Below are 24,228 nucleotides of genomic sequence, written 5' to 3'. Positions count from 1 at the left end.
CAGTAAGTTCAACGTTTCAGCTCAATTAAGCCTGGTTGAGAGTGATTAGAAAAGGCGATAGGTGGAGCCTTTTCTCGTCCCCTAGGTACTAGTTGTGAACCTCACTTCTCTACTGCAGGAGCCAGATTCCTGCCAAAGTGCAGTAACTTCCTTCCAAATACTACTAGTTTCACGCTATCTCCACCCCCTACAGACTTGCTTGGCACCCCATTGTCCGATAAGATTTTACACACCCTTCTAATCCCCTTTACTAACTTATTCTAGCTTGCAAAGCCAAGCAACCTGATTTTCCTCCCCTTAGGCTCACTCTGTTGCTTGTTACCAGCCTATCTTTCCTATTTGACCTAGCCTGCACTATATTACAGATATCCCGCCCAGTGGGAGGGTTTCCCTCGTATCTCCTTGGTTTCTTATTGCTGGTGCTCGATGAATCTTCTGTTGCTGAAGCCTTCTTGGTCTACCTCGCTTTCTTTTTCCCTTATGAACTCATTGCAGGAGCCCCTTGGGTCCGGCCTGACGTCCCTCGACCTTCTCTGAAGCAGATGTTCCAGCACATCCTGGTGTCTTTCCAGGAGGGGTGTTTGGATGATGAGTGTTGCTTCTATACATCCAAACCTGCTGCTCCTTGTGCTGATGCCACGCTTCGTTCGGAAACCAGTTGCAAGAACCCATTGGCCACGATGCTGGAGCTGGAGGAGGCCATGGTGAGCACATGCCATAGGCTGAAGTGGGTGCTCTCTCCTTGCCTCCTTGGGGCGCATTCGTTTTTACTAGCACCGGATCTTTCATAGATTTAAATTGCTGAATTATTCTACATTGTCTGGCTTGGGGGGGGGGGTGGGGATGAAGTTAAATAGTGCAAACGGGAATTTATCAAAAGTACCAACTCCGAAGTGCTGTAGGTAATGTCTGCTTCTCAAGCATGCGACTGTGAAAGGCCCACTGCTAAAATGTCTTCCCAAATGTTTTACTGCCTAACCGGTAGGTACTTGTGTTCAGTCAGTGTCAGTAGCAAAGCCAATGTAATGCATAATTGTTAAGATTTCTGCACAAGGCTCTTTGCTATATTGCTTCATAAGAGAGGCCTGCAAATAAGTGTGCCTGAGAACTTGCCCGTCAGGGAATTAATGCTAACCCTGTCAGAGTTCTGTTGCAGCCTCACATCCAAGAATACATTTGACCCGCCAAGACGCAGGCTTTTCAGAAATTAAGATTGGCGGCTGTCTACAACCAATCAAATTTTCTGGAGCCGCAAGGGCATTTCTAGAAATCTGATTGTGGGCTTGCCAGTCACATTTTAGTTCCCCGTGTCAGAAGGACAAGGGGTGTTTTGGGCAGAGTGTCTTGAGCCGCAGCCTGTTTCTGGTAGCTGGAGAGTTCAAACTGTTAGTAGTGGGACCAGAATTCTTTTGAGATGTTGGACAGCGTGAGGTGGGGAAGGTTGAATGCTAGATTTAAAGTGAAAGAAACCTTAAAACATTGTAATACTTTTTTGTTTCTTTATTTTGGCAGCACTTTACTCCCATTAAATCACCGAAGATCTGAGTCGTCCACACCAAGGACAGCGGCGCTTTTGCACGATGAAACTATTCATTAATTTGCACAAGGGGGAAAAAGATGAATTTGATACGTCTTGCTGAACAGACGTTTTATCCTCTTATTTATACCTGAGCTCAAGCCATCAAACCCTTTCTTTACTTCGAAGGAAAACTGGGTCCTTGAATTTGAGGCCTGGTGGGCAGATCTTCAATAATCTGGATTCTCCTCCTCTTTTTCTTGTACCTGTGAAGTGTGTTATAATAATTGTAATAAAAAAGCATATTTTCATTGTATGGCATTTAATTATTGAAATCGTTTGGTGTTAAGTTATTGATAGATATCATTGGAATAGTCATTTAATGCTGCCCAGACGCTTTTCCTCATTATGTATGTGTGATTTCGCAGCATTAATAGTTGCGTTCAGAAATATTCTGAATAAACCAACGTTTTTTTTCTTTTTTCTGTTGACCGCAAGTATAATATGTTGAGGTTTTTTCTGCTATTGTGTTCAGAAACAAAAAATCTCTGCTCAGAAGGCAGCTGTGAGTCATTTGAGAAGCAGCCAAATGTTGAGGTGGACCTTTTGAACTAAGGGTTTAGGTGTTTATTGAAGATGATGATTAGACAAGAGAAAACGCAGAAAAAACATTTTTGCGTAGGGTCAAAATTCAGAGAATTGATGTTTTTGGTGGATACCTCAACCTTCCTCACTCATGAAATCCTGTCAAGCGCCAGATTGAATATTGAAAAGTTTAAATATCTCTCCGCATTTGGCAACGTGGCTCCCTCTTGACTCTACTACCTCCTGGATGTGATGTCAGGGAGCCATATATGGTGCCAACCTCTACTTCTGGCATCTTTTCTATTTTTCCCTGCACTCCAACACGGATCTACAGTTGCTACTTGTTAAAATATATCTTTAAAAAATTTAGACTGTTTTGCTGTGCTTTAGGCATAATGCCATCAGAAAGAGATCTGGCTACCAATCCAGTGGCTATTGTTTGTGATTGCAAGGCTCCTATCTGTGGGATCTGATAGAGACATCTAGCCGCAGATTCCTTAACTTTTGAATTCGCCCCAGGAGCTAGTGTGGATCCAGAAATGTTTCCGCAGTATCTCTGTGGGACGGCGTGGTATGGCTCCGCAGTGATGTCGTCTCGGGATGCGATGTCAGTAGAGTCCTATTAGTCCACTCCGGCGCGCAGACAGCAGTTTCTTGTCCGCGCTGTAACACGGATCCGGAGAAGCGGTTCCTCAGGTCGTTTTTTTCTTGACCTACTTCAACATCTGGTGTCTGTGGAACAGTGTGCCTTTGTCAAATGTCGACAGGTTTCAAACCTTGTGGGTCTTGTAGCAGACATATGTTCGTTTCTGACCTGCAAACAATTTGTACGTGTCTGCTTAGGTGAGCACCACGACACAGAGGATTGCAATTCCTGCCAGAAGCTAAAACAGAAGTTGTTAAAGGAGCAGCTTTCTAAGTTGATGGTGTTGCGGGTATTGCGATCATCGGAGGCTTCCCAGCCTTGGTCTTTGTTGTCCCGGGAAGAACATTTGTGGGGTCGATCAAGGAGCTGAAGCCTTTCTGGGGGATGTCGTTCTCCAGGGAAGTCAAAAGGTAAGGGGGTAGTTGCAACATTTTTGCAACTTTACCACATGGAGACTCCGTCTCCATGGCCTCCTCCCCCTCGACGGCTGAGGAAGCTGTATGCGACTCCGTGCCATGTCTCCCCATGTTTCTGGGAGCTGATGCATCGATGGTTCAGATGAGGGAATATTATGATTCCTTACACCTCATCTTTGGAACCCCAGCTCCCTGTGGAGGGCCTCTAGGCCCCAAGGAGGTCAGTGAGGCACCATAGTAGGAGCTATTCTCTGTGATGGTTGGGCTACCGGAGTCGGTGGATCAGCATCGGTCAACATCGACTGACAACCCTTTGGCCCAGCTCACAGTTCTTCGGGACCTTTGCCCTTGATGCCGGTCATTGATTATTCAACACCGATATTGATGGCGGTGCTTTACTTCTTTGGCCTATTTCCGATGCCTTTTTTTTCCCACACTTTCAGAGACATCATATAAAGATAAAAATATAATACACAATGAATCAAAAGAATACAAGAGTTAATAATAAGTTACCACAGAGAATTAATATAGCTAATCAAAGTACACAAAATATTGACCAAAGCTCCTGTACATCGGCGAAAAATACTCGTTGAGACAGGTTAATAAACAGGGATCAAAATATAAATCAGATCAAATGGTCTTACCATTCAAAAATTCATATGAGTTACAAACAGATCCCATATCTTCAACCCTAATTGCCGTTTCCTTGCCCCCTTAACTGAGTATAAGCTAAATTCCAAACTAGCTAATCTGTACATTTTTGCTCTCCAAACTTCAAAACCTGGGTGGCTCGGGACATAACCAATCCCCCGCAATACACAGTCGGGCGACAGTCATTGCAACAAATAAAAACAATCGATGTTTATACATAATGCACCCTTTTGAGACTGTCCGGCCCATCCCTAGAAGTAACAGAGCAGATGAAATTTGTAGTGAATCCCCTAAAATAATGGATAAAAAGCGTTCAATATCACGTAAAAATAAATTCTATATCCGCTTTTTCCGCCCCGCAGCGGAAGCATTTACCATTATACTGATTACCCCGCTTTTTCATCCGTGCTGGTGTAAAGTACAACCTGAATAAAGTTTAAAACATTTTTATTTTTAAATTCGCTGACATGAGAACTTCTTTAGATCTGACAATTGCATCTTCAAATGATATATCTGATTCGTTCTCTCCCAATATCAATGCCCATTGTGAGATCATCTTTTTTACCTAAATTTAAGATTTTATACAACATTCAAATTTTACTCTGTAACCTTACAGATTCTGTTAACGGATTGGAGATCAATTTTAATTTGCGTTTTAACAGAAAATCCTGAATTTGTAAAAACAAAAAAAAATGCGATTGTGGTAGGTTATAAACCCTTACTAGGTCCTCCACCTGTTTGATATTTCCCATTTTATCATACAAATCTCCTAATAAACCTATCCCTTTCTCTTGCCCGACCCTTACGATCCCGTCAGAAAATATAAGTGGGGGCAGTTTAGTCATACTCAAAGGAGTGTAATAAGTAAGGTCTCCTAAATTAATTAATTTGCGGACTTTCTTCCAGGTTTTAAATGCTGCAACTACAATCTTGAATCTGGTTCTCTTAAAGTAGCTCCATTCTACTTCCCAAAATAAACTTCGATTAGTTTCGATTCCTAAAGCCAGGTAGAAAATGGAGCTAGTAGATATGGTTGTTGTTAGACTACCTTCATCCACTCCACATAGTAAGAAAACCATTTTTTGCAAAAAACAAACATAATAATAAAATACAAAGTACGGCACTGCTAAGCCTCCCCTGATACTTGGTAATGTCATAAATTTCATAGCTCTTCGTGGTTTCCCTGGAGCCCATAGAAATTTGGAACATAAAGCCTGAAGCTTCTGTAGTTGGAGTCCCAAAATTTCTAAAGGCATTGCTCTAAAGAGGTATAATACTCGCGGCAATATATTCATTTTTAAGATGTTAGCTCGTCCAATTAAAGTAAAGTGCAGCCGTCCCCACCTCTCCAGAGACTCTGCGATATTACTATAAAGAGACCCCCAGTTTGACTCCACCACTGCGACCATAGATGCCCGAATCTTAACTCCTAAGTACATGGCTTCCACCACTACTCTTGAATCATCTATTGTTATTGTATCAGTACACACTATCTGCGTTTTTGTGGTATTAAGCTTATAACCGGACAGCCGTCCAAATTGACCAGCGAGCCGTTCAATTTCCGGCATTGCAGCGGCCGGGTCCTCCGATGTTATCGCAATATCATCTGCGTATGCGGATACTGTGTGGGGGATATTGCGGACCACAAAAGGCTTGATAAGCTGGCTTCTAGAGAGCGTTACAATAAATGGAATAATATATAGCGCGAAAAGTAAAGGGGAGCAGGGACAGCCCTTTCTCGTACCTCTAGTAATCTGCACTACTTCTGAAACTAATCCCATTGATACTATTCTCGCCGTGGGCAATTCATATAAGGCCTGCAGTGCAATCATAAACTTTTGACGGAATTCCATACTCTCCATTAATGACCATAAGTACTGCCATTCCACGCGGTCAAAAGCTTTTTCTGCATCTAGCAGAATCCGCCCCAATTTACGTCTCTCTACCTCCGCTATATCAAACAAGGTGATTACTTTATTAATATGAGACCCAGTACCCCGACCAGGTATAAAACCATGTTGATCTTGGGAGACTAAGGAAGCTATGACTTTAGATAGACGGTTGGCTAAAATTTTCGAATAAATCTTTCCATCACAATTCAATAATGAAATAAGAGCTAGGGAGTTCTACTTCTTTACCTTTTTTACTAAAAACTACAATTGTAGCTTCATTCCATGTCTTTGGCGCTGACCCAGTTTGAGCCGCCCTGAACGTGGCCAGCATAATCTTTTAAATCGTCCCAAAAAACTTTATAAATCTCGCCGGGTAGCAGGTCAGGGCCAGCTGCCTTCCCTATCGCCAGTTATTTGACCGCATTTGTTAGTTCCTCCATCGTTATTGGAGCATCCAACATATCCACAGCTGCAGTATCTAGTTTGGAGAGCTCCCCAAATAAGGTAAGGTTTAATTGGCAGGAAACCAGAGCACACTATGTTTATTCAAAATATCTTATTCATTTGAGTACTTTATTGGTTCCGGATAGATCACACCCAAAGTAGATTTTTCAAAAGAGTTTTATTTGTGAACAGTGTTAATTTCTCAGGATTCACTATATCAATCACTTTAGCCTACACGTGTTTCATCACAGCATGTGGCTGTGACTCATCAGGGCTGATCAAATGATCGTGACTCGTGGTCGGGGAGCCGGTGATAATTCCAACCCGGTCCTAGTCGGGTAGTTATTTGGCACAGACGAGTGCTATGCGTGCCGTCACGAGATTATTTAGGCTGGTAAATGTCCTCAATTAAAACCGGCTGTGTGCAGCCGGGTTTCAGCTTGTAACGCTGCTGTCTCCGAAATGCGGGAAGCGTTACAAGCTGAAACCCGGCTGCACACAGCCGGTTTTAATTGAGGACATTTACCAGCCTAAATAATCTCGTGACGGCACGCATAGCACTCGTCTGTGCCAAATAACTACCCGACTAGGACCGGGTTGGAATTATCACCGGCTCCCCGACCACGAGTCACGATCATTTGATCAGCCCTGATGAGTCACAGCCACATGCTGTGATGAAACACGTGTAGGCTAAAGTGATTGATATAGTGAATCCTGAGAAATTAACACTGTTCACAAATAAAACTCTTTTGAAAAATCTACTTTGGGTGTGATCTATCCGGAACCAATAAAGTACTCAAATGAATAAGATATTTTGAATAAACATAGTGTGCTCTGGTTTCCTGCCAAATCAACATAAGAGGGGTTGGTGTCACCACTTCTCTTTACAGAGGTTAAGGTTTTCCTCTGACCAAGAAGCACCTACCTTGATACCACAAGAACTCAAATCTATACCGTTAGAAGTCGAGCGCCTAATCTTTCTGAACACTTAAAAAACCGACCCACAGATATAACCAAGGTAAGGTTTAATGGGGTCTTCCCACCTTGATCCGTAGTATACAGATTGGAATAGAATTGATGGAATACACCCAAAATCTCTTTTGGATCCGACCTTAAAGCCCCTGTATTGTCTTTTAGTGCAGTTATGTTCCGATTTGATTCATTCATGCGCAATTTAAGAGCTAGAGATCTTTCCACGGATTCACCATATTCATGGCAAATTTTCCTCTGTCAGATACAGTCTCGCACTGTCCGAATCCCAGACTTTTTGCCCAATGTTTCTGCAAGGAGGCAAGATGGCGCCCACGAGAGTGGACGAGTAAGCGGACTTCTCCTAAAACTCACCTGCAGGTTTACTGAACAACGTTTGGAGAGACGTGGTTCGAAAAGCGGCTTGCGCGGCGAAGTGTGGTTTCTTGACAAACGGAGGATCGAGGTGCAAAGGGCGGCTGGTGCGGAGAAACTATGTTATTTGACAAACGGAGGATTGAGGGCCAGCGTTGTGTAGCTTCCGAAGCGGCACTCAACGACCTGCGTACGCCGACTCCCTCGCTTCCTTCACATTTGGCGGCTTGATCAGCTGCGGAGAGCCGCGTCCATTAAGATGCGGTAGGGAGAAGGAAAATACTGCGCACACAGAGACTTCCACTCAGCTTTCACTCACTTTCTATTTTCGTGTTTTGCCTGCTGCAGAGAGCCGCGTTAACTGTTTCCACCGGCTGGGGAGAAAGTAGCAGCATGCAAAGTTAACTGCTGTGAACCGGTGGACGGGACTGCAAACTACCATCATGCCGCCTAAGGGAACAAAGGGAAAGCAGCAGATTCAGGAGGAGCAAGCAGAGAATGGTCCACTTCCCGGAAGGGTGCAGAAGTGCGATTACCCCCTCACAGGCAAGTGGCAAAAATACTAAAGGTCCTGTGGACAATGTGAAACCAAAAGGTGGTGCAGAGAAGTTTAAAACTATACCTGCAATTTTTACATCTGCACAAGGCAAAGATAAATTTAAAGGGGTACCTGCAAAAGCAATGGTAGTACTGAATGTGGAGAAGACTGCCTCCTTAAATAACAATAGAAACACTGAAAATGTACATAGGAATCAACAAAAGGGGGCAGAGGTTCCGGGCGAGAATATTGTACCCTTGCTATCAGGAAATTGTGGAGGGGGGGAGCCCCAACTTTTGCAAAATGATGCAGAGTCTGGTGACTTTTATTCAATGTCGGAAACGTCATTACCCTCTTCTTGTGAAGATTTAGTTATGCAATATGCCCAGCATATGAGCATGGAAGGGGGGAGCCCAGCCAGTAGTATCTGCATGGATGACTCTATTGATATTGTTGAAAGAAGCCCATCTACCGTTCGAAGAAATTCCGGGAAACACACTGCTACTAGAATTGAAGATGGGACTTTACATCCATCTCTGGAGGGTCCTTCTGACGTAGCGGACGTGGATATATCACTAGCTCTGATTTATGAATCTATTGTGTCCCTCCGCAACGAGACAAGGGCAGAGAGTCAGAATGTTCAAACTCTATGCCGTAAGCTTCAGAGCTCGGTCCGGCGTATCGCGAAATCGCAAGCAGATTCCGCATCCAAGTTCAACGAGGCTGAAAATCGTATTTCAAATCTAGAAGACATGGTTGAAAAACAGAAAGGAGCGACAAATGCATTACAGGGGATAAAAGACGATACTCCGTGGAAATTGTCAGACTTTGAGAATAGAGCGCGTCGCAATAATCTGAGGGTCCTCCAAGTGCCAGAAGGAAAAGAGGGGCAGGATCCAAGGAAATTCATAGTGGACTTATTCAAGATCGCGTTTCTTGAACTAAGTAAATGGGACTGGGACAGGGAAATTGAAAGAGTACATCGTTTCCCATTCAATATTTGTTGTCAGGCTGCCCAGTCTAATGGCAATTCGGGGGGGGGGGGAACTCAGCGAGACACAGAGCTCTGCTAATATCCTTTAACAGTTTTTTAGCCCGGGAAGATGTCTTTAGACTTGCTAGACCTGATAAACGAAGAGCTGGCCCAGGCTTTGAATTTTTTGTCACTCCGGATTTTTGCAAGTATACGATGGAAAATCGGTGGCAACTTCGCCAATTAATTACACCGTTCCAAGTCAAAGGGGCACAAGCGTATCTTTTTGAACCCGGCGAAATTGAAGACTATAAGGAGCGCACACAATTCTTCACTACTGTCAAATTGGCCAAGGAACTTTTTAACAGTATCTAGATTTTAGGAATATACTGGACAATAGTGCAACAATGTAATGGGCTATAATTTTGTGCGGACTGCTTTATTTTTGTAGTATCAGTCTACAACTTTATAGATAAGCTTGTTGTCTCCTCTGACTTGTGTTGCTTTTTTGTTTTTTTTTCTGTGTGGTCTCAGGGGTGAAATTAAGCTACGCAAGAATCACTCATAATTGTTTTTTTTCTGTTACTTCGTATATGCTGTCTCCTATTTTTATGATAGGATATTTTTTAGGCTTCCTTATGGTTTCAGATAGCCTGTGGGTGGGAGAAGGTGTGATCAGCTGGCATCTGCAGGACCATAAGTCCTAAAGCCTCGTTGCTGGGAAGGGCGGGGGGTGTTGGGGGGTACAGGGTTTAGGGGATAAGGGAGGTAGGGAAAATTCAGGTGGCGGGAAAAAAGGGGTGAAAAAATCCACACTTTCAGTTGAGAAAATAATTTAACAAAAAGAGTTAATAAAGAGCTTTAAATGCTGCAGTATAGATGGTTTATTTCTGATCGGGGCACTGCGTTTGCTGCAAATATTGTATGAGAGATTCACCAGGACAATATGGCGGCTAGAGATATTTGAATTTGCTCGTTAAATGTGTCCGGGTTAAATAATTTTAATAAAAGCAGGAGGGTAGCTGCTAAGTTACGGTATGTGTCACCGGATGTTGTATGTGTCCAAGAAGCCCACTTACCATGGAGTAAGCACCATTTGTTGGCAGAGTTAGGCTTCTCCGTTCTGATTTCTTCACAACAAGAAGGAATGATGCAGGGAGTCGCCATTTTGGCTAAAAAAGATATGTTTAAGCTTAAACGGAAACTAGCAGATAAAACGGGCTGATGGGCTATAGTTAAATGTGTAGGTAGGTCTAGGACTTTTATGCTATGTAATATTTATGGGTCCAACCTGGATGATCCAGCAATTTTGGAGGAACTCCATATGGAACTTTCAACCTGGCCTACTCCCGTAATCATTTGCGGGGATATGAATATTAACTTAACTGCTCAAGATATTGCTGGCGGGATAAATAAAAGTATAAAGGCTGTAAACCACAGGTGTGCAGAGCACCTCTAAACATTTTAAAGGACTATGGCCTTGTAGATGTTTGGAGTACTTTATTTGCCACAGACACAGGTTTTACTTTTTATTCCCACCCACATAAAAAAGTGAGGCTGGACTATTTTTTTAATGAGTATTATGGACTTAGTTAATGCTAAAATTCAAATGTACCCTAAAATTGCATCAGATCACTCACCTATCGCTCTAATACTCACTGGGTGGGGGACAATGGGTATTGTTAAAAGATTCTCCTTTGACCGCAAGCTATGCTTGAATGATAACTTTATAGATTATATGTTAGGGTGGTTAAAGGTTTTTTTTTTTAACATAATAGGGACTCTGCCACCATTAATATAGTGTGGGATACATTTAAAGCTAGTTTCAGGGGGGAGGTGTTAAGTTTTGGGATTGCTCAACAAAAAAAACTAAAATCCGAGATGGAGCGGTATTATCTGGAGCTGCAAAGGGCTGAGGAGAGGCTGACTCAGGGTATTGCTATTCAGGGCAATATAACCCTGTTGGAAGATGAGGTATTTCCGATGCCAATGTGTTTCAAGTGGAAGAGAGTTGGCCTACAGTTCTTGGTGAGGCTAGATGGCTGGATTCCTTGCCAGCCTCCGGGTTGCTCTCTCTCTCCCTAGTCTTGCCACTGCGGCAAGTTCTTCCTTTGCAGACATGCTGAGGAAAGTGGCTGCAGCTTTAGACTTGTCACTGCGCACGGTGCTGAGGTCTACAGACCCTTTGTTTGAAATCCTTTGCCAGGGTCAGACTGGAGAAGAGCCTATTCTGTATACTGAGGCCCTATTTGACGTCTTGTTAGGTGCTTTGGCCAAGCCTGTGACGGGGTCTCAGTGGAACGTGATGTTGCACGTAGGCATTTGCCTGCACCTGGGGACCCAGTTTGTTTGCATTGTCATTCTTCCACCAGTGGCCTTGTGATTCGGGTTGCAACGTCTTCTACGGATGTAGATTCTACTCCTAAGACTCTGGTGGGTAAGGATGCTAGGGGTCTTGATGCTTGTGGTAAGCATATATTTGCTTTGGCCAGCTCAGCATTGAGAGCCACTAACACGTCTTGTGTGCTGGGGCGTTTTTCCTATGCCTTTATGGGATTCTTTATGAACATGCTCCCATCTCTTCTGGATTACCTCCGTCCTGAGGTAGGCATCTTGATTAGAGATGGCCAGCAGGCCGCTAGGCTTACCATAAGGTATGGCATGGACATGTCTGATTCTGTTGGTTGGGCCATGGCATCTGCATTGGCACTAAGGTATTAGGCTTGGTTGGTGTCCTGGTTTCTCAGAGGCTGTCCAGTCGGATTTGTCCGATATACCATTTGATGGTGCCTGTCTTTTTAGCGATCAAGCAGATGCGGCGTTAAGACATTTACATGAAAGACAGAGAAGTAAAGTCTCGTAGTCCTACATTTTCTGTCTGTGTGCTTAGCTAGGCTTTGTATATATGTTTGTGGTTGATCAAAGAATAGCCATATTAGGACGTTGGAAATGTCCTATTCGGTTCCAGTACTACCACGTGCACTCTGGCGAGGAGTAGTGGTTATAACCTCAGTACCATTTTCTTGTTTTTTTTTTTTGTATTGATTTAAAAGACTACGGTAGGTTCTCTTTATTTTCCTGGCCTCTGAGGAAGGCCGTTATGCTCAAGAGGCTATTAAGAGGTGTCTTCCTGTATAAAAGCAGAACTGTTGCATGCTTTTTCGAAGCAGTTCAGTATGCAAGTTGTATGGCTTTCTATTTTAATGCTTCTTTAGAGGCATGTGGTTATGTCAGTTGTTGCATGGTGTATATCCACTCTTTGATCCACTCTTGGAGTGATTGGGTGCTTCAGCAAGTTGAAGCGTTGCTCTGATGCAGAGTATAGGTTTGCATGGTTTGAATGCTACTTTGCTTGCAAGTTCTTCCTTTAGGATAAAGGAACAGTGTTTAGTAGAGGCATAAATATCACCTCAGCTGCAAGCAATAACTATCCCTGCTCCATATTGTGATGCGGTAAATTGGCAGCCAAAGGTTAATGAAGCTTGAGTTCTATCGACTTGTCCCAAGACCTATGTAATCTGGATGGCTTGTTGTCCTTGACATCAGACAATATGTTCTAAGGTGTTGGGCCGTTTTGGTCAATCAACAAGGACGCCAATAGTCTATAAACGTCTTGGGAGACACTTTTATAATAGGAGGATTTTTAACTATATACTAAACATCTGAAAGAAACAGGTTAGTATTAGATTCCTTACCTTAGAATATCCCCAGGCGTCAGTCTGTATCCGGAAACTTTTGCGTAGCAGTACCCCTGCGCGTCGGTAGGCGTCGTCTGCAGGCGTCCCCTGCGGCTCCGCGTCCGTCGTTGGCGTCGTGCGCCGTGATGACGTCGCTGGAGTATATAGACGCCGCCTCCGCGCACTGACGTCAGTTCTTCTTTTTTCCGCGCTAGTTAGCGCAGATCCGAGAAGTGCAGTACTCCGGTCTTTTGACCAAAGTTTTTGAATCTTTTGATATTTTCTACGGTGCCGGTAGGATGCCTGGTTTTAAGAACTGTGATGACTGCGACCGCACGATGTCGGTCACGGACCATCACCAACTCTGCCTCCGGTGCCTGGGCCCCGACCACGACGTGGACGCCTGTGTCGATTGCCGGGCCTTGATGAGTAAAGCTAGGCGGGAGCGGTCCCGCAAACTACTCGAGCTGCGGGTGTCGGCCCCGCGTCGAGAGAGGTCCTGGTCCGGCCGGAGGTCAAGGGAGCGGTCGCGGAGCCGTCACGAACGCTCCGGGAGTCGTCACCATTCCTATGGTTCCTCAGGTAGGAAACACAAGAAGTCGGGGCGTCGTCATCGTACCCCCGACTCCCCCCAACGCTCGCGCAATGCGGCCGGGGGTTTGGGTGGCTCCGCATGAGTCGCCGGCGCGGCCTGCTCCATACCCTACGGTCCCTGGGCAAGGCGCGACGCCCGAGGGGATAGAGGAGTTCCTCATGGCCATGAGAAAGCTGTCTCCTACGACGGGGCCTGCGGCGCCTTCGGGCCCTGTGCCCCCGTCCGAGGGCCCTAGCGGGTCGGGTGCTCCTGCCTCGACGCCGCCGGGTGCCCCGGCGCCGCCGACGGCTCCGGTCCCGGCGCCGCAGGGGCCTTCAGGATCGACGCCCGCTGGCCAGCCGACCACTCCGGCGCCGATTCCATCGGGGCCTGTGAACCCTGAGGAGCCGGTCTACCTTGTTCCCGAATATGATGAGGAGGTAGATTACGGAGAGGATTGGGGGGGGTCTGAGGACCCTCTGACGCGTGAGTGTCAGTACAATGTGGACTGGGCAGGTGACTTGGGTAACGCCAGTGGTCTAGACGAATCCCCTAACCCTGGCTTTGTCTCGCCTCCTACCGTGGCTTCGGAGGAGAGGGCAGCCTATTCAGTGGTGTTGATGAGGGCTGCCAAGGCCTTACACCTTGAGCTCCCCGTTGCGGCCGTGAGGACTAACATCCTCACTGAGGTCCTCAAACCGCAGTCCTGCCCACAGGAGCCACTGCTACCGTTCAATGAGGCCTTGTCTGACGTTCTTTTGGGCACGTGGTCCAGGCCCGCTTCAGGTTCGCCTGTTGATAGGAACGTGGCCAGACGCCACCTTCCGTGTACGGATGACCCCAAGTTCCTGTCCACCCATCCCACCCCTGAGAGTCTGGTGATCCAGGCCTCGACTTCCCAGACCGCATTCCCGTCGGCCCCGCCCGACAGGGAATCTAAGAGGTACGACCAGTATGGAAAAAAGGTCTTCTCGTCCCTGAGTCTGGGACTGCGGTCTTGCAACACCGCATGCCTCTTGGGCCGCTACACCCACTCTCTGTGGGATACGGTCGCGGACTTGCTGCCGGAATGCCCACCGGAGGGACGGGCAAAACTTGGCAAAGCTATGATTGAAGGCCGAGACGCAGCAAAATACTCCATCAGGTGTGGTCTTGATACGACCGACTCGCTGGGCAGAGCGATGTCCACGACGGTGGCGATTCATCGCCACGCCTGGCTGAGATCCGCCAACTTTTCGGCAGATGTCCAGAAAGCCTTGATGGACATGCCGTTTGATGGCAGTCGCCTGTTTGGCGACAAAGCGGACCACGCGCTGGAGCGCTTCAAGGACTCCAGGGTCACGGCCAAGTCCTTGGGTCTCTCGACCCAGCGCCAGCAAACGGGTTCGTTTCGCTCCTTTCGTGGCCAAGGAAGGGGCGGTCCCACACGTGCTGCCAGCCACGCGCCGCAACAAACTTATCAACGCGGTGGCGGCTGTGGAAACCGCCGTGGAGGCGGTCGGGGACAATGGCGAGGTCAGACCACACCTTCCCCCGCAGCATCCGCCTCAAAGTCCTCCTAGTCCGTGCTTTCAGGCCCATGTGACGTCGGTGGGTGGCAGGGTTCGCCATCACCACTCCCGCTGGCGCACTATCACCTCGGACAGGTGGGTGCTGCAGATCGTCCGAAGGGGCTACTCCCTCCCCTTCGAGACCAATCCTCCAGCCATGCCACCGCAGAACCACCGTGTGTCGGGGGACCACTTGACACTTCTGCAGGAGGAAGTTACGCCCTCTTGGCCAAGGGGGCCATCGAGCGCGTTCCTGGGCCAGAAGTAGGGCGTGGTTGCTATTCCCACTACTTTCTGGTACCCAAGAAGAACAAAGAGGACCTACGTCCTATCTTGGATCTAAGGAACGTCAACGGCTTCCTCCGGAAGGAGAAGTTCAAGATGTTGACTTTGGCTCAGGTCTTGGCTGCTCTAGATCCGCAAGACTGGATGGTAGCGTTGGACTTGCAGGATGCGTATTTTCACATCCCCGTCCTGCCGGCCCACCGGCGTTACCTGCGGTTCACGGTAGGCCACGAGCACTTTCAGTTTATCGTGCTCCCCTTTGGCCTTACCAGCGCCCCACGGGTGTTCACAAAGGTGATGGTGGTGGTCGCAGCCCATCTGCGCAGGTTAGGGGTTTCAGTCTTCCCCTACCTAGACGACTGGTTGTTGAAGGCGGGCTCGCCCCAGACAGTCGTCCACCACCTTCAGATGACGGCAGACCTCCTGCACGAGCTGGGGTTTTCCATTAATGTGCCGAAATCACACCTGGGTCCCTCTCGAAAGCTCCTTTTCATCGGAGCGGTTCTCGGCTCGGCGCAGTTTCGGGTTTATCCTCCGGAACGGCGAGTCCAGGATAGACAGGCTTTGATTCCCATCTTTCAGCCTTTATCCCGGGTTTCGGTCAGGTTGACGCTGCGGCTGCTGGGGCTGATAGCTTCCTGCATCCTTCTGGTGCATCACGCCCGGTGGCGGATGCGGGCTCTGCAATGGGACCTGAAGTTTCAGTGGGCCCAGCATCAGGGCAACCTGTCCGACCATGTCTTGATCTTAGAGGGCACTGCAAGACAACTGCAGTGGTGGCTTATGGACCGCGATTGGGTCAGAGGCAGATCACTCTCCCTTCCCCAACCGGAGCACGTGGTTGTGACGGACGCGTCCCTCCAGGGCTGGGGAGGCCACTTGGGAGAGGCAGAGATCAGAGGCATCTGGTCTCCGGCTGAGTCCCGGCTCCATATAAACTTGTTAGAGCTACGGGCGATTCGTCTAGCACTGAAAGCATTCCTCCCCTTTGTCAGCGAGAGTGTAGTGCAGGTGTTCACGGACAACACCACCGCCATGTGGTACTGCAACAAACAGGGCGGGGTGGGGTCGTGGACCCTATGCCAGGAGGCTCTGCGCCTCTGGCAATGGCTGGAACATCAGGGCGTGACCCTGGTGGTTCAACACCTGGCAGGCTCTCTGAACGCCAGGGCGGACGAACTCAGCCGTCGGTGCTCGATGGATCACGAATGGCGTCTGAACTCGGACGTGGTGCAAGGCCTCTTTCTGCAATGGGTAGAGCCTTGGTTAGATCTATTCGCCACAGAAGAGAACGCGCAATGTCATCAGTTCTGCGCGTTGGAGTTTCCAAGACGGCACTCGCACGGCGACGCCTTTCGGCGCGCGTGGAGTTGCGGTCTGTTATATGCCTTTCCGCCTATACCACTTCTGCCCAGAGTGCTGAAGAAGATCAGGCGCGACCGGGACCAAGTCATCCTTGTGGCTCCGGACTGGGCTCGAAGGTACTGGTATCCCGAGCTACTCAGCATGTCAGTCGGTCCCCCGATCCGCCTGCCCCTTCAGGAGGACCTTCTGTCGCAGCAGCAGGGTACGGTCCTCCACCCGAACCTGTCCAGTCTCCACCTCCATGCGTGGAGATTGAGCGGCGACAGTTGAGGCCATTTGACTTGCCTCCTGCAGTCTGTGATGTGATTCTGGCAGCCAGGCGTCCCTCCACAAAGTCGGTATACGCCTGCCGGTGGAACAGATTTGTGGCATGGTGCACAGCAAAGGCTGTGGACCCTCTTTCTGCCCCTCTTTCCGAGGTTCTCCTCTTTCTTCTCTCTCTTGCCCAGCAGGGCTCTGCTCTGGGCACTATCAAGGGCTACCTTTCTGCCCTTTCGGCCTTTCTGAGGCTACCTGATCAACCTTCTTTGTTGAAGTCCCCTATTGTAACAAGGTTCTTGAAGGGCATCACACACATGTATCCACCTGTTCCGTTTGTGATGCCTCAGTGGGACTTGAACCTGGTTCTAACCTTCTTGATGTGTGCCCCCTTTGAGCCACTTCATTCCTGTCCTCTCCGTCTCCGGACTTTAAAGACGGCCTTCCTGGTTGCCATCACCTCTGCCAGGAGAGTGAGTGAGCTCCAGGCTCTTTCTGTCAAACCTCCTTTCATGTCCATTCATCGAGACAAGGTTGTTTTGAGAACTAGACCTTCTTTCCTGCCCAAAGTAGTCTCTGCTTTTCACATCGGGCAGTCCATCACCTTACCCTCCTTCTTCCCGCCTCCGCATCCTTCAAAGGATAAAGAGCGGCTCCATCGTCTGGACCCAAAACGTGCGCTTTCATTTTATATGGATCGCACACGCCAGTTCCGGGTGGATGACCAACTGTTTGTTGGCTACGTGGGTGCGAAGAAGGGACGGGCGGTGCATAAACGGACCATCTCTCGATGGGTCGTTCTGTGCATCAAAGCGTGCTACTCTTTGGCTCGGAAGGAGCCTCCTGTTGGGCTGAGGGCCCATTCCACTCGGGCCACGGCGGCAACTACTGCCCTGGGCCGGGGAGTCCCCTTGCAGGACATTTGCCAGGCGGCTACGTGGGCCTCGCTGCACACGTTTGCGAGGCACTACTGCCTGGACAGTCAAGTCCGGAGGGATGGCTTCTTTGGCCGTTCTGTCCTCCAGGACTTTCTGGTGTGATTATTGGTTCGCAGACCCACCACCGGGGTTGGTATTGCTGGGGTATCTATTCTAAGGTAAGGAATCTAATACTAACCTGTTTCTTTCAGATGAACAAGTTACTTACCTTCGTTAACGATATATCTGTAAGAAACAGTAGTTAGTATTAGATTCCTTACCGCCCCACCCATCCTCCCCCGTTCTGCGACCTGATACCTAGGGTTAAGGACATCCCTTTCAGGGCCCTAGTTTCAATGGCACCAGTGTTGGTTCTTACATGGCTCTGTGTGTTCTGGCGCGGAAAAGCTGTGTACAAAGAACTGACGTCAGCGCGCGGAGGCAGCGTCTATATACTCCAGCGACGTCATCAAGGCGCACGACGCCAACGATGGACGCGGAGCCGCAGACGACGCCTGCAGACGACGCCTACCGACGCGCAGGGGTACTGCTACGCAAAAGTTTCCGGATCCAGACTGACGCCTCGGGATATTCTAAGGTAAGGAATCTAATACTAACTACTGTTTCTTACAGATATATCGTTACTGAAGGTAATGAACCCCTTTATAAACTGGCACCCTCCACAACCGGCCCGACTTTAGATAGCTTTCACCAGCTGTCCAATGAAGACTTCTTGAAAACCCTTTCAGGCATGAAAAGCGGCTCACTCACAGACCCAGCCCCCATTCGTATTCTTAAACAAATCGGACCAACCATCTCACACCTAGCAACAAATCTTATTAATGCCTCTCTTAGCCAAGGAGTAGTCCCCCGTAACTGGAAACATGCGATAGTCAAAGCTCTTAAAAAAAAAAGCCAGGCTAGAGGCAAGATGGCGGCGGTTCACTAGACCGCTGTGAGGCTGCTCCCAAGCCAGCCCAATGATGGAAGCATTATAACGAGGAAAGAATGTAAAAATATCTCGTTTTGGAAAAAAAGCAGTTACTGGATTTGAGGCACTTACCCCTCTGTAATGTCGGTGATCAAAGGTGCCAGTGTCAGTGATCAGCGGAACCTGACTGTGCTGCAGCAGCGTATGTTGTTCTGCACTTCATTAATTGGTGTCACTGTCTTGCGGCTCTTCGCTCGCCTGCAGGCTAGTGGAGGAGCTGTGTTGATCGGACGGAACGGAACTCCGGAGTTTCCAGCTCCAGAACAGCAATCGCATATAGCTTCACCTCTGGCGAGTTTGTCGATCACCTGCGGTGGAATGGCGCCAAAAAACGCCGCTGCTGTAGCCGCCGCTGCAGCCAAGACAAGAGCAGCGAAGCAGGCTCTGCTCAGAGAAAGGGAGCTGGCTGCTAAACGGGGCGGCTCACGTCTGGAGGGCGGCGGCGGAGATGTTGCTGACCTGGATGCAGGGGCAGAAGTTGGAAAAGTAAAAGCCCCGAGACGACAGCCGAGTACATCCATTGCCGGCCCTTCTGTGATGGATTTGCTCCGGAAAGCCCCTGGTTCAACCTCTGCTCCGGGTATGAATTCAGCTCCTGTCTCACAGCCCTCAGCAGTCTTGCCGGTAATTGACACTACTCAGAATGCTATCTCAATGCCTATAGTGACATCTAGTGGGCAAAGAAAAAATGACATAACTAAAGAAAAAGAAAAAAGAAATGTGAATATCAATATCAATAGAAACAGCTTACTAACTTCAGGAGAGGATTCTTCAGTGAAAAACGTGGAAATTACAGATATAGCGGCAGGAATATCAGACCCTAAGGTTGGGGCGGATTCAGATGCAGGAGTACAAGGTATGGAACTTCTCTCCTTGTCTGAAACTCCTGTTTCTTCTTCTATTCCGCTAAACCCTCTGATAGTGGTACAACCCTGTCCAGCAGGCATAGAATCAGTGTCATCAACAGAAACAGTGCTAGAAATCACACCAACAGTCTGCGAAGCCGCTAATTCTGCGATTGTACAGGAGATATTGCAAAATCAGTCACCAGACAATCCCCTTGAGAATGATTTCGTGGCATCTGATTTTAGAGATATCACAAAAAATCTGGGGGGCTTGCTGGAGGCCACTGAAGGTAACGAGAGGAGTCACAGAGAAGCGATAACTCCCGATCCTACTGATACTGATAGGGATCCATCAGACTTTTACTCACTATCAGAGGGGATAGAAGATGCAAGATGGTCAGAGGATTCTTAACTGGAGATTGAAACAGACACAGGCTCTGTGACAGAGAGTGACCAAGAGACGAAGACGACAGAATCCAGGGAAAATAAAAGAACTATCATACGAAAGAAGAGAGCCCAGGGGCTTACATGGGACTATTCAACGTCGATCGGCCTGGGGGGTCAAGAACATATCAATGTGTCTCGGACAGCTCAACGGAGCTCTACACACCAACCAGATGCCACACTCTCCACGGTAATGGATACAGTCCTTCAGGCCATTGCATCACATCGAGAAGAGACATCAAGAGATGGGCGCAAAGCACAATCAGCGTTGCATAAGGTTCAGGGTGTAGTGCGCAAACTGTGAAGATCAGTAAACGCCTTCAACACTAGAATGACGGAGATGGAAGAACGAATAGTTCTTAATGAGGCAGAGGCCACAGTCCCACAAGAGAAAGTCGAATCTCATGAGGTAGAACTAAGTGATGTCAGATGGAAGCTCGAGGACATGGAAAATCGTTTACGGCGTAACAACCTGCGCGTACTTGGGATACCAGAAAATATTGAAGGTTCCGATATCCGAGCTTTCATCATTCAACTCTTTAAAGACACTCTTCCAGAACTCTCTTCATGGGACTGGGAGCTCGAAGTACAACGAGTGCATAGAACTCCATTTACCCTGAAACCCACTAGCAAGCAGGGGAGTTATCCACGAGCTGTCCTTGTATTTTTTGGAAATTTCCTCCTCCGACAGGCCATCTCGGAAAAAGCCAGGCCAGAAGCTCGCAGGACTAGAGACACCATTTCTTATTTTGTAAGACCTGATTTTTGCCACACGACGGTGGAAAGGAGGTGGCGTCTGCGACAACTCATCAAACCCTTTATGGAGAAAAGAGCACAAGTCTACTTAAATAACCCAGCTAAACTGAAAGTTATTTACAATGGCCAGACTAAATACTTTACCTCTGAAATCAAAGCCAAAGAATACCTAGATAGCCTCTCTTAATGACATGCTAGCGAAAATACGAGAATAGATGATTCTCTGAGTAGATACTAAGGGGGAAAAAGAGGAAATGGAGAAGTCTGATATTTGTTGGTGGCTAATCTAGTGGAATATAGAAACTATATGGGTCTATTCTGAATCTATATATATATAATTTCTCTTATTCTCGTCTTTCATTATTATCTCTCTCTCTTTTTCTCTTGTCTTTAATGTGTTTATTTTTGAATTTGAACCTGGCTTGGGAGTGTCTCTCCATCACCAAAGACTCTTATAGAGTCTAATTGCCTCACATTGTGGGGGGAGGGGGGTGGGCTGCAGGGGGTTGGAGGGAGGGGGAGGGTAAAAGGGAGGGGGAAAAAAAAGTGTGATCTGTAGAGCGATTTGTAGTATCAGAAACTGTGAAGAATTTTCTGTGTTTGTGAGTAACCGAAGCAATTTATGTCATTTTATGATTAACCTAAATTGGGTGAGGAATGTCAATTCATGGTGTTGGGCTAAAATAAATTATAGAGATGGCACAGGTTTAATCGGTTTATATTTTAAATGGGGAGAGTAAAATTGCAATGCTGGAACATAGCAGGCCTTAATGATGGGAGAAAAAGGGCCCAACTTTTTCAATTACTGCGCCAAGATCCTGTAGACATCCTTTGTATTCAGGAAACTCACATAGCTGGCTGTGATAAAAATCTGTTAAAAATTCCCGGGTTTAATTTGCTAGCAGCAACATCACAAACAGCTAAAACACGAGGGGTCGCAATCTTGGCTAGACCAGGATTAGGGAATCCCAGACGCCAACTAGTTGACAAACAAGGCAGGTGGGTTGTGGTTCAAATGGAGTCGGATATAACCATTTGCTCACTTTATGGTTCAAACCTGGACAATCCACAGATTTTCACTGAGCTAGAACTAGAACTGGCCTCTTGGGTCGGCCCATTAATTCTGTGTGGAGACTTCAATATAAATATTGGAAAATTAGTAAATAATCGACTCCCGCAGAATTATAGTGGCCGTAAACCCAAAGTTTATAAGGCAGTTTCTCATCTGATGGACAGTCACGACTTATTGGATGTTTGGGATATGCTGAAGCATAACGCGAATGGCTATACTTATTACTCGTATCCCCATAATAAATATGCCCGGTTAGATTATATCATGACATCATTACACAAGACAGCTTTAATAAATATAACTAAATCCCCCAAAACCATCTCTGATCACAATGCATTAATACTAACCTTTGAACTAGATAGTTTTAATAGACCCAACACTCAATGGTCATTTGACCGAAAGCTTCTTACCAACCCAGACTACATTAATCACATCATATTGTTTGCTCAATCCTTCTTTGATAATAATCAATACAGTGCACCCAGATTTAGTGTATGGGACTGCTTTAAGGCAGCAATCAGGGGAGAGACGATTGCATACGTGGCAAACTATAAGAAAACTCAGGATCGTACTAATAAGCAACTAAATACAGAACTAATCAATCTGGAAATAGAACATGCCAAACAAATTCAGCAAGGAAAATCAACCTCCAATATATTACAAAAATTACTGATTCTAAAAACAGAAATTAATAGCTCATTAACCCAAAAAGCGGCAGAAATTTATCAAGCGAATAGAGCTAGAATTTATGAGGCAGGAGAAAAAGTAGGGAAACAATTAGCTCTTAAAACCAGACAAAAACAAACCTATAATAGAATAAAAAATATCGAATATGAGGGTCAACAATACACTACCCCTCAAGACATCGCAGAAGTGTTTAGGAAATACTATCAAAAACTATACCAAAAAGAGAATGAACATCTATCTACAAGTGATATGAACACTTTCCTTAGAGAGTGGGTACCGGAATCAGAAATACCTAGAATACTTGACAGAGTTGATAGAGAAGAACTGGAGAAAGATCACAATGGAGGAATTAGAAAACGCATTATCAGATCTATCTAACGGGAAGGCGGCTGGGCCCGACAAGATTCCATTAGAGCTGTATAAACTGTTTGGCAAACAGATACTACCTTACTTACTAGATCTGTTTCTAGGGGTACAATATCACTCAGATACACCTGATTCATGGAAGCACACAAACATAGCGATATTTCCGAAAAAAGGTAAACCCTCTCATCTTCCCTCTTCATATAGACCAATATCACTCATAAACTCAGATTCAAAGCTATACTCAAAGATACTTGCAAACCGTCTAAGGGGAGTCATCAAGCATCTGGTATCCCCGTGGCAACACGGCTTTATCCCAGGGAGGGGAACAACTGATCATGCTCGTAGAGTCATTGCCTTATTCGACATCATGGGTGCCACGGGGGGAGAGATGTCGATGGTCCTATTAGATGCTGAAAAAGCGTTTGACCGAGTGTCTTGGCGGTTTTTATGGGAAATTATGAAATTTAACAACTTTGGTCCCGGCTTTATTAAAGCATTGAAAGCCTTATATATTAATCCTAAGGCTAAATTATCAATTGAGGGTTTTGAGTCAGAGTATGTCGAGGTACAAAGAGGTACCAGGCAGGGTTGCCCTTGTTCCCCGATACTATTTGCCTTAGTAATCAATCCCTTAATCTTAAAGCTTCTTAATTCTCCCCAAATCCAACCAGTAAATGTGGGTCCATACTCTACTAAAATATTGGCTTATGCCAATGATATCGCTGTCATCACAACCAAACCAGCAGATGCAGTAGCTGAAATAGAACAATTAACTCAAAATTTTGGACTTCATTCTGGTTATTCACTTAATAGAGATAAAACCATGGTAATATGTACAAATAATATCACATATGACAGTCCCTATAAAGTGAAAAACGCAATATATCTAGGGGTAAATATTTCTCCGGAAATAAAAGAAATTAATCATCTCAACTACGATCCATTGATCAATTCAATAAAAACAGATTTGAAGAGGGTAGATAACCTACATCTCACAATAATAGGTAGGGCTAACTATATCAAAATGAGTATATTTCCCCGAATACTCTATCTATTCCGAGCTATCCCATTGATGGCTGACTATACCATTATAAAAATCCTGGATTCAACAATCTCTAAATTCATTTGGAATTACGGTAAGATAAGGAGAGCATTACCAGCTTTAACTCTTCCCCCGAATAGAGGTGGCCTAGGAATCCCGAATCTGACATTCTATCTCTGGGCTACACTACTTCAACAAATGGGCTTGCTTTTCAAATTAAAACCTCTTAATTTACCTATCACAGACGCCTACATCCCCTCTATTTTTGAACTTGGACTAGGAGATAAATGCCGAGGATTACTGTTGAAACAGCTTGAAGCATCTTATTATAAGAAAACAAAGTTTAAAGTAATTGAAGATGTATGGAAAGTGTGGAAACTTGCTTCCAAACAGT

General features: G+C 46.5%; 1 protein-coding gene across 3 annotated transcripts in view; it reads left to right on the top strand.

The window, feature by feature from the left end:
• TROAP (trophinin associated protein) overlaps positions 1-1,827 on the top strand; it is a 395,831-nt gene extending 394,004 nt beyond the window's left edge. For all 3 annotated transcript variants that reach the window (XM_086964115.1, XM_086964124.1, XM_086964108.1), the window contains 2 exons: positions 496-704; positions 1,513-1,827. In XM_086964115.1, coding sequence (XP_086820241.1) covers positions 496-704; positions 1,513-1,545 — 242 coding nt within the window. In that variant the 3' untranslated portion in view covers positions 1,546-1,827. The remainder of the gene's footprint in view (positions 1-495; positions 705-1,512) is intronic.
• The last annotated feature ends 22,401 nt before the right edge of the window (positions 1,828-24,228 follow it).

The sequence above is a fragment of the Lissotriton vulgaris genome, chromosome 1_1, assembly GCF_964263255.1.
Source record: "Lissotriton vulgaris chromosome 1_1, aLisVul1.2, whole genome shotgun sequence".
Lineage (NCBI taxonomy): Eukaryota > Metazoa > Chordata > Amphibia > Caudata > Salamandridae > Lissotriton > Lissotriton vulgaris.
This window is presented reverse-complemented; position numbering and strand designations above follow the sequence as displayed.